This window comes from Notamacropus eugenii, chromosome 4, assembly GCF_028372415.1.
Source record: "Notamacropus eugenii isolate mMacEug1 chromosome 4, mMacEug1.pri_v2, whole genome shotgun sequence".
In the NCBI taxonomy this organism is placed as follows: Eukaryota; Metazoa; Chordata; class Mammalia; order Diprotodontia; family Macropodidae; genus Notamacropus; species Notamacropus eugenii.
The window spans coordinates 22,045,333-22,070,788 of NC_092875.1; the positions used below are offsets into that span (position 1 = coordinate 22,045,333).

At 46.5% G+C, this 25,456-nt stretch overlaps 1 protein-coding gene across 10 annotated transcripts in view; it reads left to right on the top strand.

The window, feature by feature from the left end:
- GIT2 (GIT ArfGAP 2) overlaps positions 1-11,754 on the top strand; it is a 46,606-nt gene extending 34,852 nt beyond the window's left edge. For all 10 annotated transcript variants that reach the window (XM_072600149.1, XM_072600145.1, XM_072600143.1 and 7 more), the window contains 4 exons: positions 2,857-2,939; positions 3,827-4,015; positions 10,744-10,807; positions 11,396-11,754. In XM_072600149.1, the coding sequence (XP_072456250.1) occupies positions 2,857-2,939; positions 3,827-4,015; positions 10,744-10,807; positions 11,396-11,608 (549 nt within the window). In that variant the 3' untranslated portion in view covers positions 11,609-11,754. The remainder of the gene's footprint in view (positions 1-2,856; positions 2,940-3,826; positions 4,016-10,743; positions 10,808-11,395) is intronic.
- The last annotated feature ends 13,702 nt before the right edge of the window (positions 11,755-25,456 follow it).

Below are 25,456 nucleotides of genomic sequence, written 5' to 3' on the forward strand. Positions count from 1 at the left end.
AGGCACCAAGAGCAGAGAAAGACTTTCCTCAAATCGATGCAACAGAAATTGATATGCCCGAGCCCCCAGAACCAAGTGGTGAGCTCCTCAGAGAGCGCCACCAAGGGGTCCCCTGAGCCCTACTGACCATCGCCCCATCCTTCATTTGGCAGCCTTAAAGAAACCCAGAAACTGAGGCCCAGCTTCTCTCAGTGGTGACAGTGGGTGAAATGTCATGAAAGCTGCTGTGTGATTGAGCTCATCATTTCAGGGTGGGGGGAACCTGCAAAGAGAAATCTAGTGTGGGTCATGGCCATCTTGTGAGCACCCCGAGTCCAGTCTAGAGGTGTATTATCATCAGTGATGAAGCCCTTGGGGGACAGGTTCTCATGGCTGGAAGATTGGCCACTGAGCATGCGTGCTTTTGGCCCAGCAGCTCCTGAAGATAGGATGGGGAAGGAGTGCCCAGTCTAGGGAGAAGAGCCATTGGCCCAGGCAGGGCTATTAAAACACCTGAGGGTTCCGACAGTCTGACAGACTCTGGGTGCAGAGAAAATCCAGACTCTAGTTCATGAAATGAACCAGCACCAGCTACCACGTCACTTTTCTATTAACAGCTTTGGAAAAGCAGCACTTTTAACCAGTAGATCTTGGCTCTGCATGCTTGTCATAATTGTTCATACAATTAAATGTTGAATAATTGGAGCACTTGTTTGCATATTGTCCCTCCCACCGAGGGAGATAAAGGAATTTGGCTTCCTTGGTACTTAAGGATCTGAGTTCCTAGGGGAGGGGCCCTTTTCTAATTCTCATCCTGGAATGTGGATGGGTCTGTGTTCGAGACACTCCCTCCTTTGAGCTCACTGTGTTATCATTTGTTTGTTAAATTGTCATTTCTTTGTTAAATTTATAGAAAGGAAGGAGATGGAACTGATCCTATAATATTTTCAGCTTAGTCCTATTTTCCAATGTTATTTGAATGGAAATATCTCACGGGAGCAAACCCAGAATAGAATTTAAATCCTTTTCGTTTGTCTTCCATGTATGGAGTATGATTCTGAATAGAACGGAGGTTAGGTTTTAGCATTGGGCCTTTAGAACCTTGGAAAGGGAGTCCAAAGAGTTGTACGGGAAGCACATTGGGCAGGGCTCCTGTATAGTTTACCGTTTGGTCTTACAAATCACTTTCTAATAGGCAGTCATTCACTTACTCAGATCATCACCAAAGCAAGACTTTGAGCCTGCCAGGTGAGCATGATAATTCTTGCTGAAGGAAGATATCCAAAAAAGAAGTGTATTTTGACAGTTTGTGCTAGGTTGTTCAGAATTTGGTGTTTCAGACTGTCTTCTCAAAGTAGCCACTCCCTCTTAAGGAATCGATCTGGAGTTGCATTGGAATAGATGTAGTTGTGAGGCTTAGGTTGACTTGGGATAGCATAGCCAGCAGAAGACAGGGTATTTAAGAGTGGCAGCAGCCAGACTCCAAGAGACAAGAAAGGGGACCATGGGGAGCTGGGCAGAACAGGTTGAGTAGGCAAGCAGGTCACTTTTTCACTCCCACATACTTAGCCGCCAGTCTGTCAGGTTTAAAATGCTGAGCAGCGTTGATGAGTAAGAAATCTGGCCAACTAAAGAAGTGAAGGGCTGAAAGCCTGATAGCGCTATTTCCATTGAGTATTTCATTAAATTATAATTCTAAATTATTGTTCCTATTATGTGATGACAGACTTGGCTTCTCTTCTGTCATGTCCGTGCAGCCCACAACTATTTGGGGACAGGACTTTGTCTCAGCATTATTGACAGTGCTTACCTGCTTTTCTAGTAAAAAACTTGGGCATCTCTGCTTAATTTCAAATTGGGATTCCCATAATAATTTCTAGACATTGATTTATATTCTAAATAACTATGAGCCCTTTTCCCTCTAGGCAGGGTAGAACTGTAAGACCAGTCCATTTCATTTCTTCTTAAGAATTAATGTGGCAGAATCTCCCTTCCAAAGTTGACATCCACCACACTCAAAGGCCTTTTGTGAAGTCAGCTTTGGGCCTTGTCTGAAGGACCTTTGTCACACTCTTTGGGGTGGCCTCACCCCAGTAAAGTTTCTTGGCTTCTCAAATCATCTAGAATCAGCCCCAGCCTGGGTTCCAGGCACAACTCTGGAAGCATTGTGTTCTCTCCTCTGACTTGTATGCAAAGGAGAGTCCTTATCTTAAAACGTCTTGAGCAGGGAGAAGCCTTCTGGTTTTATCCCAGAATAGTTCACAGGTTCAGTGGACATAGTCCTGACAGAAACCCCAGCTCAGTAGGGTAGGGCGTGTTATTGTCCTCGTTTTATGGAAGAGGACACTGAGGCTTTCAAAGATTTCAGCTTCTCCTGGCTTTGGTTCCAGCATTCTTGCTGTTATGCCCAGGGGCTCCCACAGGACGGAAGTTAGAGCTATGTGGCCCAGGTCTTGCTACATATTAGCTGCGTGATCTTGGATGAGCTGCATAACCTCTGTGGGCCTCCGTTAACTCATCCATTAAAATGCGCAGGTGTACCATGCTCCCTAAGGTCTGTTCCACCTCCTTCCACAGATGTCTAAATTGGGATCTGTCTTGTCATTCAGTTTGTTTGTTCTAGAGTCTTCCGTGGGCCTTTCTGCCAAGAGGGAGCAGCCTCTGGGCTTCTTCCCCTGGTATGATGGCACACTTGCCAGACTAGAGTAACTGTTAATCTTTGGATCAGGGAAGAGAATTGTGGACCCCCTTATCCTGCTCTTTGTGTCTCCAATTCTCAGTCACATGGAAGCAAAACCATGTCCTCAGATGCCTGAAGGAAGGTGCTTTGGAGGGTGTCATGGCTTTTGGTGACAGGTGCCTTTTCTGTTTGTTTAGGCTTCCAAGTTAGAGAAACAGAACAGTGTGCCAGAGAGTGATTATGACAACACCACCCCTGACTCCGAGCTGGATGACACAGGGTACGTAGGGCCCTTGTGAAGAGAGGGGCATCCCTGCCTGTGCTCTCCTGCTGGCATGCCAAGAAATCAGCAGGATCTAAATCTCAAGGCCTAGGTGGGTTAGACAGGCCAGAGAGGCCTGTCTGTCTGTCTCCTTCCTTCCGCCCTTCTCACTCTCTCTCTCTGCCCCTCTATAACTGTCTCTCCATCTCTCCACCTCCTCCCCTGCCGTGTCTCCCTCTTTCTGTCTCAGGCTCTCCTCTCTCTGTCTCTCTATCTCTCTCTCTGTTTCTGTCTGTCTCTCTCTTTCTCTATCCCTCTTTCACTTTACTTCTCCCTCTCCTCCCTTCCTCATTCTCCCTACCTTCTCTCTATCTCTTCCCATCCAATATTTCTACATGAATTTCCACAATGAACATGTTCACTCTAAAGTGAACATGCAAGTTTTATTCTAGTTCTCTATCTGGGGCCCTGGGATTGCGTTTTCTGAGAGAGACATCAGGAATAATAAGAATCCCCTCCTGTCGCCATTGTCAGTCTTCCTCATTCTACCTTTTCTGAGGAAAGAAATCTAAAATCTGAGACTTTAGAGCAGGAAAGGACCTTAGAAGTCATTGAGGCCAGAAATGGGCCTAGGACAAAGGGACTTGCCCAAGGTCACAGAGGTGGTCAGTGGAGAGCCACTGCCCCACGTCCTCCAACTCCATCCCTGGCAACATGTTGTCTCTACAATTGTGTCCACCCCTGAGGTGAACCAGAAAGATTCCATGTGATCAATAGCTGCCTCCTGATGAAAGACAGAGACCAATGTGTGGCACTATGCCCCCAGAATTCCCCTTTGCCCACCAAAGGATAGTGAGCACTCCCCTCCCTTATCAGTCTTGTGTCTTCATCCCTCACTTTCCTAGGTCAGGTAGAAAAGTGAGACAGAGGAGTGTTGTGTGGCCTGGAGAGGGAGCCATTCCCGAGCTGGGAGACCCCCACGCTGTGTCCAGTTCTACCCTCCCGAGCACAGAAGATGTCATTCGGAAAACTGAGCAGATCACCAAGAATATCCAGGAGCTCCTGAGAGCAGCCCAAGAAAACAAGCATGACAGGTAAACTGAGGCGTTGGGATCTAGAACCTTCTGGGAGGGCAGCGTGGGGCTGCAGGAACAGGAAGAGCCATGGCTGTTTGTTGGCAGCTGCTCAAAGGCTTCTCCACAATTAATCTGTCAGTTAGAATGTGCCATTTTCGTGGCTGTGCCCAGCACTCTGGAGAGTTGTCCTGTGGGAAAAGGACATCAGAAATGTGTTTGTTTGGGGGAGGGGAGATGCCAGGAACTCTGGGTGGAAGCTGTAGAGGAAGTGGCTTCCCCTCGCTCTCAGGACTTTGTGGCCTGTGGAGGTGATGCGCTTCCTTTCCTGCATGGCTCTGCGCTGAGGCCACAAGGCCCTGGCTGGGGGTGGGGTCACTGAACGAGGCCGCCTCTTTAGCCCTTCCAGTTCGGAGCTTCTCAGAGTCTGGTCTGTGAAATTGTAACTTTGATTTACATTTTAGAAATGTTCTTCTTTGAAAATCTTTAACGTAAAAAACCAAATGAAAATGGCGTTACAGTCTGTGGTATCATAGGTATCCTCTTGCATGGAGTCAGGAAGACCTGAGTTCAGATCCAACTGCTGACACTTACTGGCTCTGTGACCCTGGACACATCTCTCAGTTTATCGTCTGTTAAATGAGAATAATAAGGGCTCTCATCTCTCAGGGCTTTGTGACGATAAAGTAAGATATTTGTAAACTTTAGGATACTGTTTATGGTATTAGCTTGTAGTGGTAATGGTAGTGTTAGGGTTGGTGGTCGGTGGTAGTGGTGGTATCATCTGTGTAGACCCGGGTGCTATTTGCTCTTAATCTGAAGAAAGCAGAGCTTTGCCCCACGTCTCCTGTGGGTGTCTCCCAGACCGTCCCTGGTTCTTCTTGCTGTGGCTGTGCGAGGGGTGGTCACTTTTATATGTCCAAGGTTGTGTTGACACTGAAGGTCTGGTGTCTTTTGGGGGCTAAGTGAAAGGTGATCTGACCATTGCCCCCAGTGCTTTTTCTTCCCTTGCAGGAAAAGGAAGCTCCTGAGAAAAACCCTCCCTCTAGTTCTTTCTATACCAAACCTGGCAGCACGTGGGGTCAGTTGTTGGTTCAACGACATTTTTTGCCTTTTCTCTGACTTACATTCATTTGGGTCTCTTTCTGGAGTCAGCCTTGTCAATGGTACTGAGACGTGGAATTCTTTTATAAAAAAAACAGTTAACAGCTCACATTTCTGTGTGACTTTGAGGTAAAGCACTTCACTGTGAAATAGGGGGTCTTCTTAACCCACTTCACAGATGAGGAAACTGAGGCTGGCAGAAGTGATGTCATTTGCCCAGGTTCACCTAGCTGAAACATTTCTGGAGCTGACTTTGGTCTCAGCTCTCGCATGCCCTCTGGGCACTTTGCCTGCCAGTGTGTTCCTGATGGTCCTGTGTGCGTTTTCAGCAAGTACCGAGTTCAGAATTCAGAAACAAAGCTGCCCTCCACCTCCCGCAGCAGAGTGTTCCTGCTGAGGGGTCCCACATCTAAAGGGCAGCACCATTAGCCCCCCAGTCCTGCTGCCATTCACACCAGCCTGGAGTGCTCACATGTGATGCCTCCTGTTTTCTGGCAGCTTCCATGCATTTGTAGCTCTGCAGGGGCCATGTCTGCTAAACCATTCGTAACCGGCTGCCTCAGAGGCCCTGAGTGAGGTCACTGCTCAGCCACCACTCAGCCACAGGTTCCTCCCCACTTTCCTCTGGCCTGCTGCCCTTGCTGCTGCAGTAATGGCCTCCTACTGGCTTTGTCCCACAAGATATGTAGAGTAGGAGCTGTTTACATGGATACTGCAGGGGTCTCATCGCTTTGCACAGCACTGCTTTTTAGCCTCCTTCGTTGAGAGAAAGTGACTGTTCTCAGAAGGTGTCTCCAAGGGCTTAGGAAGGCTCAACTTGACATTCAGGTCTCGCTCTTAGGAATACATTTCCTTTCTTTTTCCTTGTTCTTCCCAATTCATGAGCTCCATGTTTGGTTCTGAAATAGAAATCAGCCTGTTTTTTTGTTTTGTTTTCTCCTGCATATGTTAAGAAGATGTGTCTCCCTGGAGTCCCTTTGTGCCTCCAGAGGGTGCAGGATGGGTCTTGTCACACGTCTGTCCTCTGTCTTTGGCTCTGGAGAAAGTGAAATGGGCAGGAAACTGAAACAGGAAAACAACGGGGAGTTTTCCTGAGATCCAGGGGGACGTTCTAGGATAGCAGCTCGTAAAGAAGCAGCTACTTGAGACCCAGGGCCCAATTGATCTTGAAGTCTCCCCATGTGTGGCGCCTTCAGCTGAATGGATGAGGCATTTATCTAATCCACACTCAGAGGCAAGGATGAGGCAGCTAAGGCTCCACGGGCTTAAACCTCATGCCTTGGGTCACCCAGGTGCTCAGTGGCCAGGCGTGGCACACCAAAGCCAGCATTCTCTGTGCTCAACTCAGTGGGGCCCTCCAGAAGGGATGGGCCTGAGGTTGGCCCAGCCCAGGGGCTGGAGGTGGCCTCCCTCACACCTCCTTGCTTGCAAGGGGCCTCCACCTCTGTTCCTGCAGAGTGTGCCCTCAGTGCATGCCCTGCTCCCCTTGCTTCCTCCCTCAGTGTTCTTTCTTAATGTTTATTCTCTCAAGGGGAGCACAGGTGCTGTCCCTTGAAGCCATTGAGTGCAGTGGTGGTCTCTGTATCTCTCTGTCTCTGTCTCTCTCCCTCCCCCCATGTCTCTGTCTCTCTCCTTCTCTCTCTCTGCTCCCTCTGCACACATAACACACACATACCAGGGCTGAGCACAGGTCCCATGTTGGACATGAAAGGCTTTAGAGCAGGTTCTAGATGTTACATGGACACAGATGCCCCCCTCCTGGAGGGGTCTTCTCCTTAATTGCTGCTTCCTTTTGTGCTAAGAACTTCCTCCAAGCATTAGGAGGGAGTGGATTCTCCAGAGGCCAACTCGAAAATTCCTTTTTCCTTTTTTTTTAATTGAATTATTTTATTTGTTTTCAGTGTTCGACAATCACTTCCATATATCTAAGATTTTTTTTCTACTCCCTTCCCCTTACTCCCCCCTCCCTCCCCACGTCCTCCCTGAGAATGGTGTACAATCTTATATAGATTCTACATGTACATTCTTATTAAATGCATGTTGCATAGAAGAATTAAAATGAATGGGGGAAACCATAAAACAAAACATAACCTAATACAAAAGAAAATGATCCGCTTCATTCTGAGATCCAGTTCCATAGTTCCTTCTCTGGATGTGGAAGGCATTTTGCCTTGAGTCCATTGGAATTTTTTAGGTCCTTGCATTGCAGTGTGCATTCCTCACACACTGTGGTTGTTGCTGTGCACAAAGGTCTCCTGGTTCTGCTCCTTTCACTCAGCATCAGTTCATATAAGTCTTTCCAGGCCTCCCTGAAGTCTTCCTGTTCATCATTTCTTATAGTGCAATAGTACTCCATTACATTCATATACCATAATTTATTCAGCCATTCCCCAATTGATTTCCAGTTTTTGGCCACCACAAAGAGCTGCTATAAATATTTTTGTACATGTGGGACCCTTTCCCATTTCTATGATCTCTTTGGGATAGAGCCTCAGAAGAGATGTTGCTGGGTCAAAGGGTATGCACATTTTTGTAGCCCTTTGGGCATAGTTCCAAATTGCTCTCCAGAATGGTTGGATCAGCTCATAGATCCACCAACAATGAATTAGTGTTCCAACTCTCCCACATCTTCTCCAACAGAAAATCCCTTTTTCTTGTGGCCAGGAGAGTGGCCTGGCCTTCTGGCTCTGAATGGAAACTGGAACCAGAAGAAGTGTCCAAAATGTGGGGCCTGGAAGCAGGTCGGTTTTAGGTGAAGAAGACAATGGAAGCCCCTTTCCTGAGTAGTGCGAATGGTCGTCGTCTGCTCTGGGTGTTGGACTTGGGTACAGGCGCCTTCAGAGTAACCGCATGTTGGGTTAGGCTGAAGAGGAAGAACTGGTCATGCTGTGTCCTTGAAGGCTGATGAAAGTCTCTGAGGCAAGGTGGAGAGACACATGGGAGTTTGTTTAATTCAAGCTAAATGTGTGTCATAATGAATTTATAGGATTAAAATGGGACAAACAGGCTGATGGCATCCTGGAATTAGAGCTGGCAGTGGCCAAGAGACCATGATGCTCAGCCTCCTTGTTTTATGGATGAGGAAACTGAGGCAGGCAGAAGTGAAGTAATTTGCTCAGGGTTAGAGGGCTAAGTGGCTGAGGTGGGAGTCCAACCCAGATCCTCCAGGTCCAAGGCTCTGTCCACTACTTGATGTGACCTCTCTAAGAGGAGGAAACTCTCCACCAGTGCAGGTTGGCACCTTCTGGTCTTGGAGATGCCTAGAGTACAAGCTCATCACCCATTGCACCACCCTGCCTCCAGCTTCAGAGAGCCTCAATCAAAGCATCTTTGTTAGAGTTAGATTTATTATGATAGTCAAATGGACAAATGATAGATCATATTGTCCTACAGAATAAACTAAGAAGTCAGCTTTTGTGCTTTACAAAGAAAAAATGTGGGAAAACAGACGTTTGAGCTATTTAAGATGACCCTGCCCAGCCTCCTCACCCCTCTCTGAGCCTCGGTGATCCAGTGATCACCAATCCCTTGTGGAGCCCAGGCTGCCTTCCCAGACCTCCTCCAGGCCCAGCCAAGGCCCTTCTTCCTCTGGGAAGGCTTTTCTGAGCCCCCTCAACAGTCGTGAGGCTCTCCAATTTATTCTGTAGTTAGCCCTTTTTTGTCTGTCACCAAACATGCATTGAGGGTCTGCTACATGCCAGGTGCTAGGCTGAGGACAGAAAGGAAGCTCGCAGTCAAAGCTGGGATAGCCCACCAGCAGCTGGCGCTAGGCGGGGAACACAGCCACGTAACGGGGATCAGAAAAGGCATTGGAGAAGGGGCATTCTAGCTAAGACGGAGCTAGGGAGAGTGTTCCAGGCATGAAGGACAGGCAGTGCAAAGGCCTGGAGTCTGGAGATAGAGCGTCCAATGTGAGGAAGAGCCAGGAGGTGCTGTTACCAAGTCACCAAGTACATGGTGGGGTGTGAGGGGCAAGAAGGCTAGAAAGGAGAAGGAGGCCAAGTTGTGAGGGGCTTTAAAAGTGAGAGGATTTTCTTTTTAATCCTGTAGGCAGACGGAAGCCTGGAGAAGTGATTAGATGGTGGTGTGGTCAGATTTGTGCTTAAGGACAATTGGCTAGAAAGGCTGGAGGCAGAGGGTCTGAGGCTTTTCCCAGCACAGGGTTCATGTCACAGAGAGAAGGGAGCGGGAGAAATGTCAGGCCTTGACACCATCTTGGACCTGGGGAGTGAGAGAGGGAAGAGCCCAGGATGACTCCTAGGATGTGGGTCTGGGAGGAGGGCAGGGAAGGTAGGAGAGAAAGAGGACGAGGTTAGTTTGGGGCATATCAAGTTTGCTGGCCACCCAGCTGGAGTTTGGCAGAGAGGTCCATCCGAAAATGCCCTCAGAGATGAGAGTTGGAACCATGATGAGGTGACCTGGAACAACAGTGGTACTTGCTGCAGGTGAGAGCCCCCTGAGAGCAAGGGCTGGTTCTGTCTTCCCCTGCACCTCCAGGGCCTAGGGCACTTCATTCCTGCTTCCTAATGGCCCTGAAAGGGTCAATGATGAGTCCTTTTGGTTTTTTAACCACAAATTTTTTATTTACGGAGAATCTGCTTCAGAATATTTCTTTACTAAGTAGATTTTCTTGAGAGCTGGATTTGTGGGGGGAAATGCATGGTTTCAAGCCTCATGAAAAGTCTTAATTGTCATTAGCTCAGAATGTCAGACTTCTGGCCCTTTGGTGTCCCAGAAGCCTTGATGAAGTAGCATGTTCAGTGGAAGAGAGAATGTGGGCTGGGGGCTTCCCTGTAGTGGTCTGGGCCTCACCAGGGCCTGGCACCCAGTAGCCACTTCCTAAAGGCCCCTGCGATCTGATACTGATACTGTCCTGAGGCGCCCTATAATCCCGAGACAGTCCTGTTAGTAAAAAGCCAGTATTGGGATGAGCTTAAGGTCATTTGTTCTTAATAAAGTTCGTTTGGGAGAGTGAACCTGTGTTTCTCTTCTCCTTGTACATATTCATTTACGTTTATAGACATCAGATCTCTGACCATGGCAGAGGCTCAAAGTATCCTTTCACAAAATAAAGCTGGGCCATAAATGGCTCTTAGGTTACTGCTTTTCATCTTCCTGTGACTTCTGAGGCCTTTTGCCCAAGATTCTGCATTCTGCATCAGGAGCCAAGGAGACTAGGCCTAGGAGGAGTAAGCAGCCAGCTGGGCGGAGCAGCGGGCTTGGGCAGTACACACACCTCCCTGAGGCCTCTCCCATCATCCCTTTCCCTCCAGTTAGTGCTGTAGTGATTCCTGCATTGCTGTATACCAAACTGGTGCTGTGCTGAGTGTGCAGAGAAAGGCAGATATACAAAGAGCACCCTGTGGTCTGAAGGAGCCCTGGCATCTCTGCCAGCAGTGGGCGGTGGACTCCCCACCCCCTGTTATATCACTGACTTCATATTTTATCCAAGGACCTGCACTTCCTGGCCGTATGTGAGGTCCCTGAGAGCCCCCAATCCTCTACTAAAGGGGACGATTGGGAGGAAGGCCTACTGCTTCTTTACCGTGTCTTTGCTTCTAAAGGAGTGGCGGCTTACCCATTGGACAGCCCCACACTCTGAAATAGGTTGTTGCTTTTGGGTAATCTCCTGCTTCATCTTGCAGTTATATTCCGTGCTCGGAGAGGATACATGTGGCCGTGACTGAAATGGCAGCCCTCTTCCCCAAAGTAAGTCATGGGGTCCTACTGGAGTGTCATCCCAATGAGATGCATGGAACCTGGGGACGAATCAGAGGGCCTGGGGGCCATTCTTCAATTGTTTTTTGCTCTGTGACCTAAGATGCACATCCTCTGTGGGCCTCAGGCTCCCCATCTATAAAGTGAAAGGGGTTGGTCTTGGATAATCTCAAAGGTCCATTCTGGATCTTAATCCAGTTTCTAAATCCCTGATCTCATGAACATTCTGTGGCACATAATGAAAACTCTGAGAGAGAGCATCTTCTGGATCTTGGCAGTGTCAGTCATTGAACCATTGGTTCATAGCACTGTTGGTTAATAGAGTGTGCCAGTTGATAACATGCCAGATAAGCCAATTTGGATGAGGAACCTGCAGCCTCAAGGTCTCATGTGTCCCGCTAGGTCCTCAAGTGCAGCTCTTTGACTGAATCCAAACTTCATAAAAGGATCTGTTCTGTAAAACGTGGATTCCGTCAGAAAGCGCCCCCCCCCCCCCCCAGGGCCTACAAGGGTTCCCCATCCTGACCAACTTTTAGTGTGTGTTTGAGGAAATTGTGTTGTTGGATTTTATCTTTTTAGAAACCCAAATCTGATATGGTGAGGACTTCCCTGCGCCTCCTGACATCCAGTGCCTACAGACTCCAGTCAGAGTGCAAGAAAACTCTGCCGGGGGAGTCCAGCTGTCCCGCAGACATCCAGCTGGTCACCCAGCAGGTCATTCAGTGTGCGTACGACATCGCCAAGGCAGCTAAGCAGCTGGTGACCATCACCACCAAAGAGAACAACCACTAAGCCGCCTCTTCGGTTTTTTAGTCTTTGTAAGATCCAATTCAGATTTAGACATGGAACTTTTCAGATTTTTACACAAACGAAAATTAGTGGCAGAGTAAACTTTTTAAAATAAAACTCAGTATTATTTTTGCATGTTTTCTAACAAATTTTCCACTATTAATTTAACCCACTTGCCTTATTTTGTGCCTGTTTTGCCAGTTTCGTTACTGATCCTAGTATGTTGTAAACTGCTCTTGGGTTGACTTGTCCATTACATGCAAAATGTCTTGATGTTTGTCATCTCCAGCAACTTTACATCGTCTCGGGTTACAACTATGAAAAGAGCTTTAGAAGAAAATGTCCTCGAGACAGTTGGATTCAAACTGTAGAGTCTCTGTCCCATATATAAGCATTGTGCAATTGGCAGAATTTCACCAGGTTCCTGCAATGTCTGGGAAGCTTGAGGTGATGGAGCCCATGCAGGGAAAGGTCCTGGCCCCTTTCTGATCCCCTGCCTTGGAAAGAAGCATGGGGACCAGTAGGGTGGAGAGGATGCTGTCGCTTACCTGCAGGTTGGTGCTCTCCCATCTCCTCTTGGAGCTGTATTGTTAAGTTAGATTGGACCAGGACCACCAGCTGCAGGGTTGGTGTCTGGGTAAGGCCTTTTAAAGCCTTATGATTATAGAGCAGAGGTTTTTTATGAGAGCTGACCGCAAAGAAGCACATGGGTTGAGTAAGCCATGGCCGGTTCTCTAGAGCCCACTTAGACGCTGCTGCTGACTGAGGTCAAAAGTCAGAAACAGCCTTGGTCACCCCTGCCACAGAACGCTGTGTTCCTTCATCCTCCATCAGCCTACAGGTATTTCTTCTTTGTCTTGTAAGAATTCCCTGCAGAATGAGTCCTGATGCTCCCTCAGCTGGTTTTCACCCTCCCTAAAAAGTAGCCACCACAGGAAAGACTCCTTGGGTACACACACTCCTCAACTGCCAAATGTCCCAAAGCTATGACGAATTGTCAACCCTGGCTTCTGGGCCCTGGGCATTTTCTTTGTTCCTAGAAAGATGATCCATTCACCCTGATTGTTAAGGTCTCTGTGTGGGTATGGTTCAGATAGCGTAGGGCCTCTGAGGACTGGGTCATTTGAAGACGTTCCTGTCCCTGGTTGCCATGGCTGTGTACCCTGGTGTGCCTTTGGGCCATGCCCATAAAACAGGCCCATCATTGCTATTTGTTAGCAGAGCATTGGCTGGTTCTCTCTTTCTAAAAATTATATCTGCAGTAACCTACTTGTCATTTTGCAGATGAACCCATTGGAATAATCATAGTAAAACATGGTCTGCTGCTTCAGATTTTGTCTGAGCTTGTCCGTGTGCTAAATGGATTTCTCTTTTCACAAAATGGTTTGATACAGAAATGTATTCATAGCTTTGGCCATACCTGTCATGGAATCCTTCCATGGTAGCATTTCCAAAATATTGCAGATTGAGTTTTCCCCCAGATGTGCTCTCTTGAAGATAAAGGGGAGGGGGGGGTGCGTTTGCCTGTGTGTGCGTGTGCCTGTGTATGTGTGTGCGTGTGCATGTGTGTGTGCATGTTAGGAGAAGGACTCATTTCTTGTCATTCTCGTCCCCTTGTTTGCATTGCCACCAAGTGCCATGATCTTTTCAGATGCTCGTGTGGGTCTGTTGCTATCACTGCCTTAGGGGCAGCTGGGGGTGGAAGGGTCACTGTATTTTTGTTTCAAAAAACAACTGCCTGGTAACTCTCGTTGTACATGGTGCCCTCTTGTCATTCTTATACTTTGTAAATATTTGCTCCTCCTGTTTGGTTTAGCCCCCAGACCTTAGCCATGTGAATCTTATGGAAATGCAGATGACAGTTCTGAACTGGTGCCATTGATGAATTGACCAATAGAAGACAGAATGTCTCAATTATTGGAAAAAAAAAACTTTTCAGTACATTGATGAGCTCATCTTGTGACCACTTTGTTCCTAAATGGTGAACAGTGTCCTAAGAAAGATGGGGAAAGCAAAAGTGCGTGTAGGCAAGCCATTGTGATGTGAGTGCTTTCTCTGTGCTTGGGCAGTGCCAAACCCTTAATTAGCACAGTTGGCAGGAATGGAAGCACTCGCCAGCAGTCTGTGTCCCACCTGCCCCGTCCCAGAGGTTTTCTGTTCTGTTGGCCAAGGGCACCTCACCCTATGGGTTGTTTCTGGGTTCCTTTTGCACATGTCAGGGTCAGAGGGCACCAAAGAGCCCTTGTTGTGATGTCTGTTTTTCTTCTGAAAGCATGTATCACCCCCCTTCTGAGAAGCCAAGAGGACAGAGGTGCACTTTATGAACAGTGGCACTTCAGGAGCAGACGTTACAAACGCCTTTCCCCTCAAGGCCCCTCAGCCCAAGATCCCGTCCTGCCTGTCGGGTGCATCATTTCTGTTTGCCACAAAGGGGAAAGCTGGGCCCTCAGAGGCGCGGCGTGGGCTGCAGGACGTCACTGATGGGACTTCACTTTCAGGCCCGTTCTTCTATGCGTTGGTGCATCAGTGAGCTTCCAGCAAGTTCATCTCATGTTTCTTTTCTTGTCCTGGGTGGAGTGAAATCTTTTCCTTTCTAAAAATACTGCGTAGGAGAAACAAGATTGCCGTTATCAGTGTCACTCATCACTCTGTACTTATGGCTCTGCTTTTGTTGTACATTCTGTTATTGTAATTATTGTACAACCTTTTAAGTGTTGTAAAATTGTTTTGCATTATGTGCCTGCTAGTTATGCAATAAACAGGCTTTATAAATGTCTGCGGCTGGTGGCAATGTCTTCCCCAACCAATTGACCATTCCCCCCTTGGTTCTAAACCCAGGAGATTCAGGTGTTCCACCCACTCATCCACCCATCTATCCATCCATTTGTTTGTCTGTCTTGTCCATGGGATCATGAATCTGGGATCACCTTGGTGAGTATGGTGGAATGGAGAGAATTGGATGGGGGACTCAGGAGACCGGGACTTCAGACTTGGCTCAGTCACTAACTGACTGTGTGACCTTAGGCAAGTCGCTCCAAATTTGATAACCAACATTTATCAAATGCCTACATTGTACAAGGTACGATGATAAATAGCACTTTCCTTCTGGGGACATCAGTTACCTCCTCTGAAATAAGGGATTTGGGCCCCCAAATCCCAAAGAACCCTTCTAACTGGGTGTGGGGTCAAGAGGACCCAGGTTCTAATCCCAGCTTTTTTACCTGTGTGGCCTTGGAAAAGTCCATTTTCCTCTCTAGGCCTCACTGTAGGATGAGGGGTCTTTACTAGATGACTTCTAAGCACTTCTTTAGTTCTCTATCCTGTGTGAAGGTCCCATCATGGCGACTGGCATGGAGGGACTTTGATTTATCATATTAGTATTAGGAAAAGTAAATTGCCTCTTGACATTTCCCCCATTCTCTGACAAGAAGCTGCAATCTTAAGATTAAGGGTAATCCTGAAGGCCCCGTGATTTAGTGAAGGTGGATTCTTAAAAGAACCGGGAAAGACGAATGGGTGAGAAGAGAAGAGCTCAAGCGTTGGGATTCGGGGCAATAAGCAGTGTGCTCTTCTGGATGCTGGGAAGATAGAAAACTAGGGAAAGTAACATAGCTAGAAAGAGGGAAAGGAAGGACATTTCTCCCATGAAGCACTGGGCTTACTGAACATTGGAGATGACAAATCCAGAAGCTGAGAGTGCCTGACCTTAGCTTACTAAACATGGCGCACAATATTACATGGTAGATGTGTTAGAGTGATGGAAGTGAGGAGACAGTGGTTGAGTCAGGTTTTAAGGAAAGAATAGGAATGGGATGGGCACTGAAGGCAGAAGGTACAAGCAGACTAAAAGGGGCAGGTGGAAACAGAACCAGCAGAACTTGATAGCTGATCAGTGGTGAAGACAAAATGGAAGAGTCACAGTCTACCATGACTATAGGAAAAGGGGACCTTGAGTGAATGAGGGTCAGACCTAGATTATAATCCTGGCTTTAACACCACTTGTGTGGGACTCTGGGCAAGCCAATTCCTGTGGGCCTTAGTTTCCTCACCTTAAAATAAAGGGGTTAAATTAGACAATTTCTAAGACTCCTAGCTCAAAACCTACAGTCCTATGATTCTCAGATCATTTATCCAGGTAGTGTCTCCTGAGTTAGTCACCAATTGCCTAGTGGATAATTCCTACTGGATGTCCCATAATAGATACCTCAAACATATGCATAATGGAACTTGTCCTGCCCTTCTTCCAGACTTTCCTGTTGCTAGTACTGCATCTGGTCACTGGATTCAAAGGACTCTGGAGGAAAAGTGAGGCTGGTGACCTGCACAGCCCTCCCTCACTCAAAACGAGTCAAGTGCAAGTCATGTCATCATTTCTCTGATGGCATGGTCTTCTTAAGCAAAAAGGACAAACACAACTGCAGGGTGCCACCATCCTTGTAGTCATCTAGTTGTACAAAACCCTGGTGTCAGCTCTTGACTCCTGTCCCTTATCCCATCTAGCTAATCAGTTGCCAAGTCTCGTAATTTTTTCTCTACAGTAATTTTCAGAGTCTCTGCCAACTCACAAGTTCAGGCCTCATCATCTCTCGGCTTGGATTTTTGGAATAGTCTCCAAATTGGTGTCTGCCTCAACTCTGTGTCCACTCCAATCCACTCTCCACTCAAAAAAGCAGTTTCTGAAAGCATAGGACTGACTCAATAAACACTAATTATACCCCATGACCTCTGTGATTAAATGTAAACTCATGTGGTCGACATTTAAAGCACTTCACAACCCGGCCCCTTTCCATCTCAAGTCTTAATACATCGCTTCCCTCTACACATTGTATTCTATGATCCAACCATACTGGACTAGTCTTTTCCTATGAAGTTCCATCTCTCACCTCTGTGCCTTTGCACTGGCTGTGCCTCATGCCTGCCATGCTCCTTAGTTTCTTAGAATCCCTCGCTTCCTTTAAGACTCAGCTTTAGCGCCATCTCCTCCAGGAGGCCTTCCCTGGTCCCCACAGCTTCTAATCCCTTTCCCTCTAAGGCTAATGTCCACCTGCTCCACCTAGCTTGTATGTTTGTGAACATATAGTTTGTTATATATATGTGTATATATATAGTATGTATGTTTGTGTGTGTGTGTGTGTGTGTGTGTGTGTGTGTATCAGCTGAGATTTACAAGGTAGGGAGGCCATTGCTCATACAAAAGCTGACTGAAATTTTCCAGGTTATATGGCAAGAGGAGGTTATCCCCAGTTCAAGGATGCCTCCATTGCCCATCTCTATAAGGAATAGATTGTCCTACGACAATCACAGGGGGATCTCTCTCTTAGTCATTGCTGGCAAAGTTCTTGCTAGAGTTCTCCTTAATAGGCTGATCCTTCACCTGGAAGAGAGCAAGTGTGGCTTCAGAAAGGGCGGAGGAACAATTGATATGGTGTTTGTTGCCCAAGAACTCCAGGAGAAATGCCCGGAGCAGAACAGGTCTGTACACAACGTTTGTAGATCTGAACAAGGCCTTTGACACTGTTAGTCATGAGGGCTTATGAAAAATTATGTCAACATTTGGTTGCCCGGAGAATTTCATCAATATTGTATGTCAATTCCATGATGGCATGTTTGCCCAAGTTCTGGATAACAGACAAAGCTCTTGTGCCTTCCCAGTCACCAGTGGAGTGAAACAGGGCTGTGTGCTTGCTCTCATGCTTTTTAGCATGATGTTTTCAGCCATGTTGTCAAATGCTTTCAGTGAGGATCAACATGGCATCAAGGTCAACTATCGTACTGATGGTAAGTTCTTCAATTTGGAAAGGCTACAAGCCAAGACCAAAGTGGAGGGAGTGCTGGTGCATGGTTTCTGTTTGCAGATGATTGTGCACTCAATGCAGCCTCTGAAGCTGAGATGCAACAAAGTATGGATCAATTCTCTGCTGCCAATTTTGGCCTAAAAATTAACACCAAAAGAACACAGGTGCTCCATCAGCCACCACCACACCATCCATACATGGAACCATCAGTTACAACAAATGGAGAAGTTCTGAACGCTGTGGATAAGTTCACTTACCTTGGTAGTGTACTTTCCAGGGATGTACACATAGACAATGAGGTTGATACATGCATTGCCAGAGCTAGCTTAGTGTTTGGGAAGCTCCAAAGAAAAGTTTGGGAGAGAAGAGGTATTAGACTGACTACCAAACTGAAGGCCTACAGAACCATTGTGCTGACCTCATTGTTGTATGCTTGTGAAACATGGACAGTGTACCAGCGCCATGCCAAGAAACTGAATCTCTTCCATTTGAACTGTCTTAGGAAGATTCTGAAGATCACCTGGCAGGATAAGGTACCAGACACTGAGCTGACACTTGCTTGAGCTGAACTGCCAAGTATTCAAACTATACTTCAGAGAGTGCGACTCCGATGGGCTGGCCACGTTGCTCAAATGCAAAATGTATGCTTGACAAAAAGACTATTTTAGGGAGAACTCGCATGGGGCAGGCGATCACATGGTGGTCAGAAGAAATGATACAAGGACACTCTCAAGGTCCCTCTCAAGAATTTTGGATTTGACTGTGCAACATGGGAGACGCTGGCACAGGACCACTCAGCATGGCATGCCCACATCAGAAAGGGTGCTGTTCTCTTTGAGCAAAGCAGAATTGAAACAGCACAAAGTAAACACAGGATGAGCAAATTTGGGATATCCAATCCAAATATTAAAACGGACTATCTGTGCCCAGTCTGTGGTAGAGCATTCTGAGCTCATATTGGTCTGATCAGCCACAGTCGGACACACTGAAATTTCACTTTATCATAGTGATGTCATTTTGGTCCTCTGCAAATACGAAGGACAACAACTATGTGTGTGTATATGCATGTATATGTATGTATATTTAGTGTGTATATGTGTGTGTATATATATGCATATATATATGTGTGTGTGTGTGTGTCTGTGTGTGTGTGTGTCTGTGTCTGTTGTCTCCCCCATTAAAATGTAGGATCCCTGAGGGCAAGAATTGGGTTTGTCTTTCCTTGTTTCCCCAGTATTTAGCCCAGTGCCTGGCACCCAGTAAGTGCTTAATAAATGCTTATTGATTGCTAGACTGCTCCCACTCCTCCCCTCACAGCCTCCTGACATCCCTTTCTCCCCATATCTAGCTTCTTTCGTCTCTTCTCAGTAGCTCCTGTCTCTCTCCCGCAGAGCTCGTGGCCACTCTCACTGTCAAACCTGTCTTTTCCTCTTGCTATTTCCCCCACCCCCACCCCAGAAAAGCCCTCCTAATTTCTTTTTGATCTGAGTATCTTCTAACAGAAGGGCCTTCTGAAATGGGGTCCACAACCTCGTTTTAGTTTTGGGCTTTCTGAATACCTGTTTTTCATTATAATTGGTGTCCCTCATAATCCCCATCTATTTGTTTTATGCATTTAACAGAATTCTGAGAAGGGATGCACAGGCTTCCCCAAATTGCCAGAGGGGTCTATTGGCCCCCAAAATTGAAGGTCATCTGCCCTTTCCACACGTAATCAATATGCTTTATTAAGTGCCTACAATATGCCAGCTACTGCCTAGGCTCTGGGAGTGCAAGGACAAGAAAGGAAACATTGCCTGCCCTCAAGAAGCTTATAATCTCTTGGAATCAATAGATCTGATTAAAAAAATAAGAGTAATGGTTAATGATAACTAATGATAATAATGATAAAGACAAAGATTCATCAAAAGCAAGAGCAGACAAGCATTGAATATTTATTAAGCACTTGCTGTGTACCTCACACTAAAGTCGGAAGGAAATGGTCTCTGCCATAAGAAATTTGCCTACTCCTTCTGGGGCCTTGTAAGAGCTGCCTGAAATGGGTTTTTCACCTTTTTTGTGTGTGTTCTGGGCTCCTTTCCAAGATGTTTTTAAATATATAAAATATACATAGGATTACAAAGAAATATAATTATCAAAATATCTTTTAAAAATAAGTTTACAGAATCCAAGTGAAGAATCCCCAAGAGGATACTCTGTGAGGGTTTGGGGTTCATCTCCCCATTCATTGGTTGCCCCAAATGTGTTCCTGTCTCCTCATTTGAGGCAATTAGGCAGTACAGTGAAAAGAGGGTGGGATCTGCAGTCAGAAAGATCTGCGTTCAAGTCCGGCCTCAGATATTTAATAGCCACGTGACCCTGGGCAAGTCGCTTCACCACTGCTTGCCTCAGTTTCCTCATCTGTAAAATGGGAATAATAACAGCCCTATCTCCTAAGGTTGTTATGAGGATCAAATAAGAGATTTGTAAAGCACTTAACACAATGACATATAGTACACGCTTGATCTCTGCCTGTCTGGTCTCAGATGAAGACATAGCCCTTCTCCTTGCCAAGGCCAACCCTTCTACCTTCATCTTTGATCTCATTCCTTCCTGATTTTTCCAGAAGATTGCTTCCACTCTCATCCCCACTATCTCTTTGATCTTCAGTTTCTTCCTCTTTGTTGACTTGTGCCTTACCATGTCCATGTTTAAAAGAGAACACAAAGCCAACCCTCTCTTGATCTCACTATCCCTGCTAGGACTCATCCTGTATCTCTTCTCTGTGACTTCATTTGCCTAAGCATTATTACTGTCTCCAGCTGGCATCTTCACTTCTGCTCTCACTGCCTCCCAAACTCTGCAGTCTGGCTTCCAACCTCAATTGAAATTTATCTGACCCTCTCCAGAGTTACTAACCCACTCTCCATTGCCAAGTCTACTGGCTTTTTCTCAGTCCTCATCCCCACTGACCTCCCTGCATCACTAACGCAGTTGATCACCTCCTTCCGGATCTTCTTGTTTCTCTAGGTTTTGGTCTTCCTCTCTTCTGGTTCCCTCCTATCTGTCTGACTGTCCCTGCTCAGTCTCCTTGGGTGGTTCTTCATCCATATCATGCCCACCAATCATGGGTATCCCTCATGGTTCTGCCCTGGGCCCTCTTTGTATGTGCTTTACTATCTTCCTTGGTGAGCTCATCAGGAGCTGGGGGTTCAGGGATCATCTCTTTGCAAATGATTTTCTGATCTATGTAACCAGCTCTGTTCTCTCTGCCAACTGCCTCTTGGACATATCTCCAACTAGATGTCCCTTAGGCATCTCCAACTCAACATATCTAAAACAGAGCTCATTATCTTTCCTCCCAAACCATCCCTTCTTCCAAACTTTCCTTGCACTCAACAATGGCACCATCATCCTTCCAATCACCCAAGCTCATAACCTTTGTGTCACCCTCAGGTCCTCACGCTCATATAGTCATGCCCTATTGTCCAAATCTGTGGCCAAATCTTGATTCTGCCTGCCCAACATCTCTCAGATAAATCTCTCCACTCACAGTCATAACCCTTGTTCAAGACCTTGGACTACAACAGTAGCATCCTCTGGTCTTCCTATCTCCAGTCTCTCTTTATGCTAATCTAGGGGTGGAGAACCTTCAGCCTTAAGCCCACATGTGGCCCTCTAGGTCCTCAAGTGCATCCCTTTGACCGAATTCGAACTTCACAGAACAAATCCTTTTATTAAGGGTATTTGCCGCTAATCCATCCTGCATTCAGTTGCCAAAGAAATTTTTAATGACTATGTCTTTGACCATATCACTCTCCCACTTAATAAGCTCCAGGCTCCTTATTCTAGGACCAAATAAAAAAGCCTCTCACCTTTAAAGTACTTCACATTTTGGCCCCTTCCTACATTTCCAGCCATTTTACACTTGACTCCCATCTACCCATTCTGCAACCTGGCCGCAACAGTCTACTAACTGAACACAATACTCCCTGCTCCATCTTTGGGCCCCCATGCCCGAAATGCTCTGCCCCCTCACCTCCACCTCTTAGTTTTCCTGGATTCTTTCAAAGTTCAGCCCAAATCTCATCTTCTACAGGAGGCCTTTCCTGGTATCCCCAGATGTTCTGCCTACTGCTAACACCTTCCCTCTTAGAATCTCATCCTTATTCTCCTATAAGTACCCAGTTATTTATATGTCATCTCCCCCTGGAATGTAAACAGAGACTATTCCACTATTGTCTGTGTAACCCTAGCACCTAATGCAGTGTCTGGTATGCAGTAGGCACTTAATAAATGCAAATTGATTAATCAATCAATTTGAGAGATGCCTTCTCTTTGGAAGTGTTCAAGCAGAGACTGGATGCTAGCCTGGTAGGTACATTATAGTGAGGATTCCTTTCAAGAAAGAATTCCATTGTGGTAAGCATTTTGGAACTGTATCCCCAAAACTACCAAACTAGGTATATACCTTTTGACCCAGCAGTCTACTTGCTGCTTTATACCCCAAAGAGATTAATGTAAAGGGCCCATGTGCACAAAACTTTTTTGGTGGCAAAGAATCAGAAACTGAGGGGATGCCTATGCACTGAGGAATGACTGAGCAAGTTTTGGCAAATGAATGTGATTTTGTGCCCTAAGAAATTAGGAGGGGGGTGGTTTCAGGGAAACCTGGGAAGACTTATATGAACTGACGCAAAGTGAAGTGAGAAGAACCAGGAGAACATTATACACAGTAACAGCAACATTGTGATGATAAACAACTCTGAGAGACTTAGTAACTGATCAGCACGATGACCCACTACAGTTCCAAAGGGCTCATGATGAAACATGCTGTTCATCCCTCATGAGATGGTCTCAGAGTTCAGATGGAAGCATATTTTTTTTTTTTGAGGGAGGGACATAGCTAATGTGGATATTTGTTTTGTATGACTGTTTTTGTCTTTCTGTCACTCTCTCTCTCTCTCTCTCTCTCTCTATATATATATATATATATATACACACACACACATATACATATATGTATATATATGTGTCTGTGTGTGTGCTAGTAATAGTAATAGATTTTGTCTTTCTTGCCTTCCCAATGTGTTGCGGAAAGAGGAGAGCGGACAGAGAGTGAGAGAATTTGGAACTAAAAATAAGATAAAAATTTATTAGAAATAATAAGAAAATAAACAAACAAAAATGTGTTGAACTCCATGGACAATGAGGTCCCTCCTAGCTCTCCAATGATGTGAATGTTTCAAGGTTAAGGCTCAATCTTTTACAAGCTTCCTCTGATTCCTGCTAAGCCTGTCCTATTTCCAATGCAGAATCAGACTTTTGGAAGCAGAGAGAGGTTAGAGGGGTTAAAGCCCAGGAGGCAGAGAAGGAATCACTAACCTTGAGTTTGGCCTGGGACCCTGCAGATCTGTCCAGATGCCCATCATCCCCAGCCTGAAAGTCAAGAGCTGGTTGCCTGAGGTACAGGCGAGAAGAAATGGGATGTAGGCTTTAAAGCTCGAACCTGACTGGGTCAATCCCCTCATTTTACAGGTAAGTCGGTTGAGAGAAGGGAAGCAACTCAGCCCAGTAGCAGAGCTAGGATTTGGATTCAAGTCCTCTGGTCCTCCAGACACTCCATAAAGTGTCTTTATTTCACCTTCTCAGGTTTCTGACCCAGGGCTCTATGTTCTAGCAGCCCAGGAGGCTGAGAGAGTGCTAGGATTCCCCTGCAGCTAGGTATTCTACCCCTTTCTATACATCAGATCTTCCTGACCTGGCACTGGAAACAGAATCAATTCAGGTTCTTTAGGCTGCATGGGACCTTTGGAGGTGGACAGCTTCCAGGTAGAACTCCTAAAACTGGAGTATAGATTCAGGGTCCTAGATCAGACATCTAGAACTAATAGGAACCTTAAAGCTTAATCCCAGCTCCCTCATTTTATAGATGAAGAACTGAGGCCAAGAGAGTTTGACATGCTCATGGTCACACAGCTAAGAAGTGTATGAGGCTGGATTTGAATCCAGGTCCAGCCATCTGTCTATTAAACTTTTAATGAATCTCCCAAACCTCAGGTCATGTAGGAAGTAGCTTTCCCAGCTGTGATGTTAGAAGGGGAATGTCTAAGGTAGAGGGGAAAGGCCAAGCACTCCATACTGTGGAGCACCGTGATAGGCTTAGCACTTAGGAGAGAGCTGAGTTCATATCCCCCCACTGACATCATATGAAGCCATGCAGCCTTGCCTTGATTTGAACCTTAGCTTCCTCACCTATAAAATGGGAATGTGAATGCTACCTCCAGTGTGTCTGTCTCACAGCAGTGTTTGTAAACCCTGGAGAAATTATTATGAATGTTGTTTCTTAGAATTTCCTGTGCTTGTCCACAAGGCTAGACAAGAATTTTGACCACCATGCAGGGTATCCCAAAGGCTGCCAGACAGGTGAGCTTTCTGGGGCAAGATCAGCTGTGTAGGAGATGGAGAGCTGGACTGGGAGTCAGGGAGATTTGAGTTCGAATCCGGTCCAAGAAACCATGTGACCCTGAGCAAGTCTCAATCTTTTTTTGGTCTCCGTCTTCTCATCTGTAAAATAAGCTGGAGAAAGAAATGGTGAACCATTCCTGTATCTCTACCAAGAAAGCCACAAATGGGGTCCCAAAGGGCCAAACAGACTGAAAAGCAACATTGTGTCTCCCTCCCTATCACCCTAGCTCCAGAGAGTTGTTTGTGTATTATCTTAATTAGATCAGGAACTCCTTAAAGACAGGAGCTGTTTTTGCCTTTCTCTGTATCCCCAAATTGGTGCCAAGCACATAGTAGGTAATTCATTAGACAATGCTCGTTGCCTGTATGTACCTAGTTATTTCCATGTTGTTTCTCCCATGATAATGTGAGCTCCTTGAGGGCTGGGACCCTTGTTTTTTTTCTTTCTTTGTATCTCCCAGGCTTAGTATAGTGCCTGGCACATAGTAGGTGCTTAATAAATGTTACTTCCTTTGTATCCCCTGTGCTTAGCACGGGACCTGGCACATGGTAGATGCTTAATAAATGCTTGCTAAAAACCTAGAAAGAATTGCATGGGCTGATGCAAAGCAGAATGTACTGTGTACAAAGAAGCCGCAATACTGTGCAATGATCAGCTGTAAATAACTTAGCTATTCTGCGCAGTACAATGATCCAAGACAACTCTGAAGGAGTTGGGATGAAAAATGCTATCCATCGGGGGGGCGGAGCCAAGATGGCGGAGTAGAAAGACACACATACGCTAGCTCTGAACCCACAGCCCATAAAATATCTGTAAAAAAGAACTCCCAACAAATTCTGGAGCAGCAGAAGCCACAGAACAACAGAGCGGAGGAGATTTCTCTTCCAGAGAGACCTGCAAACCTCTCACAAAAGGTCCTTCGTGCTGTGGACCTGGAGCCGAGCCCAGCCCTGCCTTGGCCACGCAGCACTGAGGAGCGGATCCAAGCAGGCTTCAGGGACAGATCTCCAGCAGCCGCGTGGGTCCCTCCACCCACAGGTGACAAGGGTTGGTGAGAGGGTCTCTTTGGCAGGTTGAGAGGGGAGTGGGGTGCCCCCATAACTCAGGCCCCCTTGGGAGGCAGCAGCGGAGGCAGGAGCAGACCAGGGCTCCCCAAGCAGGCAGGAGCCCTGATCCATTGTTGAAGGTCTCTGCATAAACCCCCTGAGGGAACTGAGCCTGTGAGGCGGCCCTGTCCCCACCAGAGCAGCTAAACTTAATCTCACACTGAATAGCAGTCCTGCACCTGCCCAAAGCCCTGAGTCTGGGAAGCAGCATTTGAATCTCAGACCCCAAGAGCTGGCTGGGAGGATCTGGAGGCGAAGTGGGTGTGAAGAGAATATTCAGAAGTCAAGTCACTGGCTGGGAAAATGCCCAGAAAAGGGAAAAAAAATAAGACTATAGAAGGTTACGTTCTTCGTGAACAGGTATTTCCTCCCTTCCTTTCTGATGAGGAAGAACAATGCTTACCATCAGGGAAAGACACAGAAGTCAAGGCTTCCATATCCCAGCCCACCCAATGGGCTTAGGCCATGGAAGAGCTCAAAAAGGATTTTGAAAATCAAGTTA